The following is a 10,922-nucleotide window of genomic DNA, read 5'->3' as shown; positions in this document are numbered from 1 at the left end:
CACCTCTACCTATTTTATATAGAACAAAGTTTGGTTACAATTTTTTTTTAAAGTAGAAATTTAGTTGTTGCCAATCGTTACAATTTTACTTAATATATTTTTATTTGATGTGAATTTTGATAAATTCATTATTGGATTATATTTTCTTCTTATATGTTGATGCTTGCAAAAATTTCATAAGATCAAAGATCAATAGTTCTATCATCAATCAAATATTTAAATTTCAAATTTTGTAGTCTAAAATTATACATAAAAATAAGTTTATAAATTGAAGAGTAAATAACATCTGATTGATACAAATTGTGACATGTTTATCAAGAATGTAAAGAACATGCAATCTAACAATTAGATTTTCAAAACATGCAATAATATTAATTTTTTTAAAAAGGAAAAAATTTAGTTACAAATTTGGTTATACTCTAAGGCTACTACTTTTTTTTTTTTTAACATTATAATATATTTTGAAAATCTATCAATTGGATTGAATGTTCATTACGCTTTGAATACACATATCAAATTTTGTGTCAATCTAATATTATTTATTATGTGATCTATAAACTTATATTTTATGCATAATTTTCTATTACAAAAATTTGACATTTAAACAATTTATTTATGACATAACTATTAATTTTTAATTTTCTATAAGTTTTGTAAGCATAAAGGATATAAGAAGAAAATATAATTCAACGGTGAATTTGTCAAAATTTACCGCTAATAAAAAGATATTAAGTAAAATTGCCGTTTTAGACTACAATTAATTTTGTAGTTAAATTTTGTCATTTTTTTTATAAGAATTTTAGCCATTGACTACAATCAATTTTTTGGCTAAAATTTTTCCTTGTACATATCAAATTATCCACACAAAAGAAACTTAGTGTTGAAATTGCACATGGCTCATTATATATTTATATTAATCATTTAGCATAATTAATTCATTAGAAAAAAATTGGATGTGGTTGGCTTTTCTTTTTTAATTATTTTTATATAGTCCTAATTTTTCATTTATTCCAATTTGAGATTTACACATTTTCTCATTAATATTACGCATTTAGAACTACTAATATAACCAAGAGTGTTATGAGACTAGCTTAAAAAATGAACAAATATTACACGTTTATTTTATAGCAAAAAAAAATGTGTTTTTATTTTTATATATATAATTTTTATTTTGAGAACCTAATTTATAAGTGAATAAAGTAATTTGAAAATCAACAAGAGAGTAACCCTGTTTTTTAGGCAATGTTTTAAAGAGAGTTAGAGTTGTATTTTTATCGAATTGTCCTTTAATTTTGTCTCTACTTAAATATAAAGATGTAGGGGCATTTTCGAACAAAAAAAAAATGAGGATCCCAAACATGGAAAGTCTCTTAAATAGTACTCCTTCCGTCCCAAATTGTTTGGCCCGTATTCCATTTTGGTATAAATAGTTGTATAGATATGGATTGAGTTCATACTTTAAATTTTCAAATTACATCTAATTTCAAGTCTTTTTTTTTTCTAATATCTTAGAAATTGAATTTATAGATAAAATAATAAATAATATCATATTAATATGAAATTTAGCATGTATGTTAAAAAAAATAAGAAATTGTGATTCAAGATTATAGTTTTCAAAATATTAAATCATTATAAATTTATTAGTTAGTTTAACCTTAAAAATAGTCATCTAACTTTTTTTTTTTGGGAGAAGAATCTCATTTAAGTAAAAAAAAACTTAATCCTCATTCTAAATACATTGTTTTAAGAAATTTTGTGTCATATATTCTATTTGTTTTCTTTACCAATATGTCATATTTGTTTCAATTTATAAAAAATACGTGTTTAGATCATATACTTTTTATTTTTTTTAATGAAAAAAGATAAGAGATGAGTTCAAGTTACACTTGTTGTAACTCTAAAGAGTTACACATTTTCTAAACCATTGGATTTAAGTAGATTCAACGGTAAAAAAAAGACACTCATTAATGTTGATATTTTGATTAGGATTTCATTTATTATCCCTATTTATAACATTCTATACCTATTTCTAAACCAAAAAAATGGTCTAAGTTTTTCTCTTTCTCTCTCCTCCATAATTCATGTTTTTCTCTGCTCTCTCTTTCTCTTCCATCGATTTTCCCCAAATCAATTCCATTGCCTTTCTCTTAATTCCAATCTCACCACCATGCTCCTTGCTTCATCAACATGAACAAATAAAAAACAAACCTTATTATTAAATGTATTTTATGGTCCATCTAATAAAAAATTAAACCTTATTATGAAATGTATTTTTCCCCAAAAGTTTTTGTTTGTATATCTGTTTGTTTGGTGTACAGACTTTAGCAACCCAAAAAATAAATATAAAAATAAAAATAAAAAGGTTGGGAAAGTGTGACATATCTAGTATAACAACTTAAATAATGACTTAATTTAGTGTTACACTAAAAAGGACTTGGTGGATCTGTCACCTAACAAGCGAAAACTACTTGTCTGGACTATGGATATTCTTTTCAATCTTGTTTAATTACAAAAGAAAATGAAACATAGCACAAGCACATACAGGAGAAAAATTTTATGGACCAATTTGTTTGTCAATATAGTTAGTAACTTGGTATTGCGGTATTAGCATTAGTACTTATCATCTTCGAAATTTTGTAGTGGATAAGTTTACATTCCAATAACACATATGGAGCACTAGTTCAGTCGTGTATGGGTATTATAGGCTACAGAATATGTGAAATTATCAGTTCCTTTTGAATAAACCTAAGGCCCAAGCAAAGCATGGTGATCAGAAATCCCAGTTGTGCAACTAGCGGTTGTGGCTTTTTTTTTTCCCCATCTGCTGGTAACTTGGCCATGGAGGTGGAAGAGCAGTGGAGGAGAAAGAAAGAGAGAGAAACGTGTAGTGGAGGAGAAGGAGAGAGAGATATACCTTTTTTAAGGTTTAGAGATAGATATGGAATGTAATAAATAATGGATAATTAATAAGATCCGAATTAGAATATTATCATTAACAAATGTCTTCTTTGACCGTTGGATCTACTTAAATCTAATGGTTTAAAAAAGGTGAAACTTAAACCCATCTTGAAAGATAAACTGGTTTTATTAGATGCTTTTATTGGATGCTCTTTAAATCATTTAAGAATAATCATTTAAAAAAAATATATTATCATTAATGAGTGTCTTCTTTGACCGTTGGATCTACTTAAATCTAATGATTTAAAAAATGTGATCCAACGGTCAAAGAAGACATGTAAGTTTGTTTGTTGGATCCAACCGTTGGATCTACTTAAATCTAATGCTCTGTTTGTTTCAAACAAACAAACAAATAGATCCAACGGTTGGATCAAACAAACAAAATATTTTCAAATTCTTTAACCGTTGGATCTACTTAAATCTAATGCTCTGTTTGTTTCGATGTAAAATATTTTCAAATGTAAAATATTTTACATGTAAAAAATTTTACTGTAAAATATTTGCCGTAAAATATTTTCAAGTGTTTGGAACCACAAAACACACGAAAATACAACCCACCACTAGCCACCCCAAAATGAGCATAAACCATTAAACCACCCTAAAAACCAAATCTGGAAGAGAGGAAAAAGACAGCCACCACCTAAAAATCTGACCATTAAACCACAAATCTGAGCACAAACCACCAGCAATCCACAATGAGCATTAAACCACAAATCCGATCAAACAACTCCATAACCACCCAAAAGAAAGCAAAAAAAAAAAAAAAAAAAAAACCACGAAATAAAAACCAATTTCAGTTCACAGTTTCATTTTATCTTTGCTCGCCACTGTAGCACCTTCCAGACATTGATGGTAGATCACAACCGTAGCACCTTCCTTTGATCGCAGCTATCCAAATCATGCCGGAAAGCTTCCTTGACCACCACCGGCATCACAGCTCCCCACCAAGAAGCCTCCTCATGACTTTCTTTTTCTATGCGAGATGGGGATGAAAGAAGGGAAATAGATCTGACGATGGGGGCGCCGGCAGAAGCTAAAGTTGACCGGTGGTGCCTCAGACTTGGAGCCAGAGATTAGTGGGAGAGGGGACATGAGGTGGCTGGGTTTTTGGAGAGAAATTTGATTTGGGAGAGTTTAAGCGTAAAGTGAGTAGGAGTGAAGATGGTGAGGGAGTGAGCAAATGGAAAATGTTTTACCAAAATTTTAATTGTAAAATATTTTACAAAAATTTGCTTAGGTTGATTTAGTTGACTGAAAATATTTTACTTTTGACTAAATATTTTACTGCAAAACAAACACGGTAAAATTGAAAAATATTTTCTTGAAAATATTTTACATCAAAACAAACGGAGCGTTAAACCCATCTCAAAAGATAAACTAGTTTTATTGGATGCTTTATATAAAAAAATGTTTTATTGGATGCTCTTTAAATCATTTAAGAATAAACATTTTTTGTGGATGAAATGTTAGACTTATTAACATTCCAAATAATTTCAAGCTTTAGAACAACGCATCTTTGATTAATTGGAGAATTTTTGATTAACAAAATGATAAAATTAGTAGTCTTTTTTAGATGAGATTCTTCCATCTTTGATCAATTGGAGAACAATGTAAGACTTTTTTTATTTTATTTTTTTTTCTTGATACATGGAAGAACATTGTATATTCACATCCACGATTAGAAGGGACAATAATGAAACAAAAGTAGTGGACACCTGGGCAATACATAACAATATATATTTTTATTTTATTATAAATTTAATCGACCACATTGATGATAGAATCTTATAAAAAAAAAATTTGATGATAGAATATTGAATATATATTGATACAAATAATTAAAAATTATTCTTTAAAAATCAACTCATCCATATGATACTGTTTTTCTCCTTATCACATTGGATCAAACTGTTTATCTAACCCAATCAAATGGCTCATTACAAATTGACTGGATCAAATAATTTGACAAAACTTAAATTTAGTCATAGCTGATCAATCCACGAAATAATTGGCTAGTGGTCAACATATTCTTTAAATAGTCAATTATCTTCAATAGAATATATACAACCTACACAACAGAATCTCACACAAGTTGAAATAAAAAAAATAAAGTATATCCTACCAAAATCCACCACAATACAGAACAAAAATATTAGAAATTTGTTTAGGAACAATTTATTTAGTTGAAACTGAAATTTTTTTGCTAAAAATACAGTAGATAAAATTAAAAGGTAGCCTGTGAGACCCATAAATTATACTAAAAAGTGTAATAAGACTTATAAATAGTAGCAAAAATAAGCTAAATAGTAAAAAAAAAAAAAAAAATTTAAATCGATATTAAACACAACCTAAGAAAATATTATGAGATTTTATTCCGATTATAAACTTTCTATGTATACCATATCTCACTTTTCGGAGAGACCGATTTGGTGGGTACTAATTCATTGATGTTTCCTAAATTAGCAAACCCTATTAAATTGTTCAAAAAAACAAAAAAAATTGAAAAGAAAACCCTAGACGCACTCAAGGGATAACTTATATCCGTAACCAAACACTCAACCACAATCACCGCGAGTAGTTAACCCTGGTTAACTAATACGTTTCACAAACTAACCCTAGTTAACCCCTCCTCCACGCCAGAGATCTATAAAGCAACGCATACCTTATCTTCAAATCTCACTCTTCTCTCAGTTTCCTTCTTTACCCTTTTCTAGGGTTTCCGTTTTCTCTCTATTTTTCTCTCAGTTTCAGATTTTCTCAATCAATGGCGTCTACAGATGTCGAATTCAGATGCTTCGTCGGAGGGCTAGCCTGGGCCACCGATGACCAAGCCTTGGAGCGTGCTTTCTCACCATACGGCGATATCCTTGAATCGAAGGTCCGTTGGTCGTCGATCAGAGATTTCGGATCTGACTCGATCCGGCTTTGTCGTCGATCCAAAACAAAACAAAAAAATCCTGATCTGATCTGATCTGTTTCTCTGTTACTTGATTCTCTGTTACTATAAACTGATTCTTTTATTACTCACACAAATCGGTACGTTCATCTTCAGCTTTGTTTCAAAAAAAAGCGAAGATCGATCGGTTTTGTTTGATTGTTTGTTTAGTTTGATGCTTTTTGGATATGGATCTGATTAGATCTGGTTTGTTCTCTCTTTGTTGTTGTGGTTTTTGTTGTTTTCAGATCATCAACGACCGTGAAACCGGTAGATCTAGAGGATTCGGATTCGTCACCTTCAGCAACGAGAAGTCCATGAGGGACGCCATCGAAGGAATGAACGGTCAGAACCTTGATGGCCGTAACATCACAGTCAACGAGGCTCAGTCTCGCGGTAACGGCGGCGGAGGCGGTGGCGGAGGCTACAGCCGAGGAGGAGGCGGAGGCGGTTACGGAGGTGGCGGACGCCGCGAAGGAGGAGGCGGCGGTGGATACAGCAGAGGCGGCGGTGGTTACGGAAGCGGTGGTGGTGGTGGTGGATACGGAGGAGGCAGTGGCGGATATGGCGGCGGCGGCCGCGACCGTGGATACGGTGACGGTGGCTCAAGGTACTCAAGGAGCAGTGGAGGCGGCGGTGGCGGTGACGGTGGTAGCTGGAGGAGTTAGATCTGTTAGGAATTTATCGTCTGTGACGCTCAGTTTGTTGGGGAGTTTGTTTGGATCTATGGTTATGTTTTATCGCTTTGGTTTCGTTATGGTTCTCGTTCTGCATTGTGGTTCTCGCTTTTTTGACCGGTGGTTCAGTTTTGACCGATGGTTACTTGTCCTGTGTCCTGTATGTTACCTCCCCAAGAACAGTAGTTTAATGAAATGAAGTATATAATCCTTCTTTCGCAATTGATTGCTCGTTGTTAATTTAATTTGCTCATTGTTAATTTAAAATTAGGGTTTGGTAATGGAAATTGAAAAGATATTTTGGTGGTGGGCCATGGTTAGGGTCACTTTCGAGGGAAAAGTCAAATTTGGTGTCAAAGTAGGCGTAAATTCAGTGTTGACTCGTCATTCAAGGTGCGATAAAGTAGTGTTATACCAATCCATTACGTATCTCGGGGGCAAGTTGCAACTGTTCACGACAAAAGTGGAAGTATATTTGGGAAATAAGTATTTAGATAACTATCGTGTCTCGTGTCACAATGGGATATACTTTTCTACCTAAAAAAGGGGATATATCTTTAACCGTAAATTCGGATAGGCATCACCACCAAACAGCATATTTAAAAATGGTTGTTTGGAAAATTGTTTTCAACTTATATTATTCAGTCTCTCTCTTAATGGTGGCGACGATTTGGGGTTGAAAACACAACAGAATCCGTTTTAAAAGGGTCTGAAAACACACTATAGGAAGCACCACCCAAACATGCTCTCTGTCTATTTTATGAGGCTATGGTACTCATTTTGATCAATTACGTATCTCAGCTTTCTTCTCTATCTTCTACAGTAAACTATTCCTCTCACTGCACCCTACTACTTTATCAATTATTATTTTCTGTCCTTCCTTTGTATAAATAAGACTGAACATCTTTGAGATTAATTGATAAATATAATCTTCTAATGAAAAACAATAGCATCAAATCTATAGACTACTTGCGATGAAAAAAAAATATTGTAATATATCAAATAATAGTAGATAACAACTACTATTGCTAGGTAGTAAGATCATATTGCCACAAAACAAAATGAGTGACTCAACATAATCTAGTCAGTTGAATCACATTGCAACAAAATAGGACACAAACCATCGTACCTATAACCCTAATTTTCTAAAATCAAAAATAGGCAATTAGAAAAATGATTTCAAATAATTGATGTTGGAAATATTAATTTGATTTTAGCTCTTTGATCGTTTGTAGACTAGAGAGCTTCAGCTCTACATCCTTTGTGGCGGAGAGAGAAGTGTTAGGATGAGTACTCTTAAATTCTATTGTATGATGCTATGTATGACATTGTGTATGATTTAATATTGTGTTTAATAAAGTTTTATTATCATCTGAAATAATGGTAATATGAATATTGAGATATTATCAAATAGTCCATGAGATGTATTGTATGTGATTTAGTCACAGAAGATGTAAATCAGAAGTTCCTTGTAAACTCAAAATGTAGTTTGTAGTCGCTGATGAAAATTGAGCATTTCATCTGCGAAGACTATAACATATCAACTAAGATGATTTGTCTTGATCATGGAAATGAAGATTTCTAATTGATATGTTGATATGTTTTAAGAGTTAAAACATATTGAACTGGACCAGTGTAAGTTTTAATATTCTCCTAAGTCAAATGAATAATAAACTCACGACTTATATTTGCATGAACTCTTAATCCTAAGAGAATAATGGACTTGATCATGAGGGGTAGGTTGCTTTGATATATTAGGAGTGAGATCTAGAGTTACGGTCAAAACCTCAGTATGTTGGGTAACCACATTTAATGTTGATGAAACATATATTCTCAAGATAGAATTCATAGTCTCTTAACGGAGATACAAAATATTCCATTGAGATAAGTTTAATTAGTTTGTTATTCAGAATGTTAGGCCTAATTACTTTAGTAAATAGTTACTAGAGTATATATTTATGAAATTGGATTTCATAAATATATGATGAATAACTTAAAGGATTAAACCGGGTACTCAAGGATAAGATGTAGTAATCTACAAAGTGGCAATCTACATCCATGACTTTGTGTTACTACGAATATTTTATGAAGGGGTTGCATGTACAATAAAGTCTTGGGATATAATTTATAAATAAGGCCTAGAGTGCAACTATATTTATATAATGGTATTAAATATAGTTAATGGTAACTTTGGACTTGTCAAGAGTTGACAGAAAAGCTCAAGGCCCATTAGAGCTAGTGTCTTATTGTTCCCTTTTGGTCCCACTCCAAGCCACACACTTAAGCCCAATTAGATAATCGGTTAGACACAAAGGGAGATACACACAGAATTTTCTGCAAAGAATTTTGTAAGAACATTTACGAAGTGGTGCATGTAAGTGTTAGGCACTTTGATATTCTCCCTTTGGAGCTGATTGAGAGACCACACATCTTGGGCATTAGTAGAATTGGAGTGAAGATTGAAAGTGTTCCCAAATGATTTTGATATTCGGTTTTGAAATTCACCGTTCCAAAATACACTATCTTATTCTCAAATTCTGAAACTTACATAGTGCATGTTAACTTTTATGAATGAAGTAGATCCGTTTGTTTTCTGCTGCGCACATGTATATTTCCTTCAAATGGTATCAGAGCGGTCTTCATTTCGTATCTGTTTTAACATGTTTATAGTTTCGGAATTATAGACAATAGTTTCATGTTGTTAGAAATTTATTTTCTGCATGATTGTTGAAATTATTGATTGATAAAAACTGATTTTGATGTTATGATATTGTTTAATTTTAAGTTTAAGTATGTTAAACTGAACTTTAAGGCTATAGCATCAACGTAATTCAGTTTTGATATCAATTTATGTTCATTATGATCGTATGTTGGTTGTTTTGTACAGGAAAACATAGAAAAGTTGTCTTAGAAAAATTATGAAAAATGCAAAATTCGTGACGCTTGATCGATCGAGCTTCGTAGAACTTTTTCTCGATCGATCGAGAATCTGTTGAGGATCGATCAAGCAACCAAAACTTTCCTCGATTGATCGAGGACTATGGATTCAGAATTTTTCCTAAGTGTTTTTACATATATAAAGAGCAAGGTTATGTGTAATTAGTTCATGCATGTTTTAAATTTAAAAACCTTTATTTTAAAACATCTAGTAGGAGAGAGATACAAGGGTTGGATCTCACGGCCTCCATTGACGGTTTATAGTAGTGTGATTAAGCACCTTGCCTTGACGTATATGCCTTGCTCCCTTCGGAGGGTGTTTAATTCATGATACTACAGGTTAAACTTCTTAATGATGAATGGTATGTGTTTTTACATTAAGAACGACCACGCTACCGTGGAGTTACTTAATGACTCACATAGAATTCAGTCAATGGTGTACACTAGACTAAGTTTAATGTTAACCTCCCTTCGGAGCTATGTCATTATTACTTAGAGGCTAAAGGAAAAACGACATACTATTAGTGTTTGATAAGAGTTATCATGATGACACTAATAATGAGAATAGCTCTCAATCAATCATAGTGTTTATAATTGACTTGCTTTCAAGGAATTTTAAACATAGGATTGGGTTGTCGTTGCATATATTATTTTATGGTTTTATTAAGATTCCATACTATATGTTTATATGCTAAATTGATAATGTCCAGTTTACTTATTATATTCATGTTTATTATTTTCAGATTTGAACATGGCATCATTTAGCCCACTTATTTCTATTCTTAATCAAAACAAACTGACTGGATTCAACTATGTTGACTGGAAAAGAAATTTGGACATTGTTTTAACTGCTGAAGAGCACAAATATGTGCTTACTCAACCATGTCCTAACTTTCCTTCATTAGATGCTCATCTTGAGGAAAAACAACGATATGATTGTTGGCAGAAATCTAATAAAATGTGCTATATCCTAGCATCCATCTCAAATGTTCTACAACATACAATGCAGGATGTAGAACTTGCTTCGGACATTATGCAGAGTCTGAAGGAGATGTTTGGTGAGCAAGGCCATTCAGCAAGGCAAGAAACCATGAGGCAAATTTATAATACCAAAATGGCTGAAAGTAGTTTAGTGAGAGAGCATTATCTTACAATGATCTCTAATCTGAATACTTTACAGGTTTTAGGTGCCGACATTGATGGAGAATCCTAAGTGGATATGATACTCCAGTCACTACCGGAATCATTCAAGGAATTCAGACTCAATTTTGTCTGAATTAATGAATGAGTTAGTGGCAGCGGTAGGCATCCTTGGTACTTCTAATGTTGAAGCCAATGTGGGTGAAACTTCTATTTCTCAACCTAAGTCGAAAGGTAAGGGTAAGAAGAAGAAGAAGAAGAAGGACTTCATTAAG

At 32.2% G+C, this 10,922-nt stretch overlaps 1 protein-coding gene across 1 annotated transcript; it reads left to right on the top strand.

Moving 5' to 3' along the window:
* The first annotated feature begins 5,628 nt into the window (after positions 1-5,628).
* Positions 5,629-6,792, top strand: LOC142643590 (glycine-rich RNA-binding protein GRP1A-like). Its single transcript, XM_075818279.1, has 2 exons — positions 5,629-5,836; positions 6,142-6,792. The coding sequence occupies exons 1-2, from the start codon at positions 5,723-5,725 to the stop codon at positions 6,559-6,561; spliced, it is 534 nt and encodes a 177-aa protein (XP_075674394.1). The 5' UTR covers positions 5,629-5,722; the 3' UTR covers positions 6,562-6,792.
* The last annotated feature ends 4,130 nt before the right edge of the window (positions 6,793-10,922 follow it).

This window comes from Castanea sativa, chromosome 7 (genome assembly GCF_040712315.1).
Source record: "Castanea sativa cultivar Marrone di Chiusa Pesio chromosome 7, ASM4071231v1".
Classification (NCBI taxonomy): domain Eukaryota; kingdom Viridiplantae; phylum Streptophyta; class Magnoliopsida; order Fagales; family Fagaceae; genus Castanea; species Castanea sativa.
This window is presented reverse-complemented; position numbering and strand designations above follow the sequence as displayed.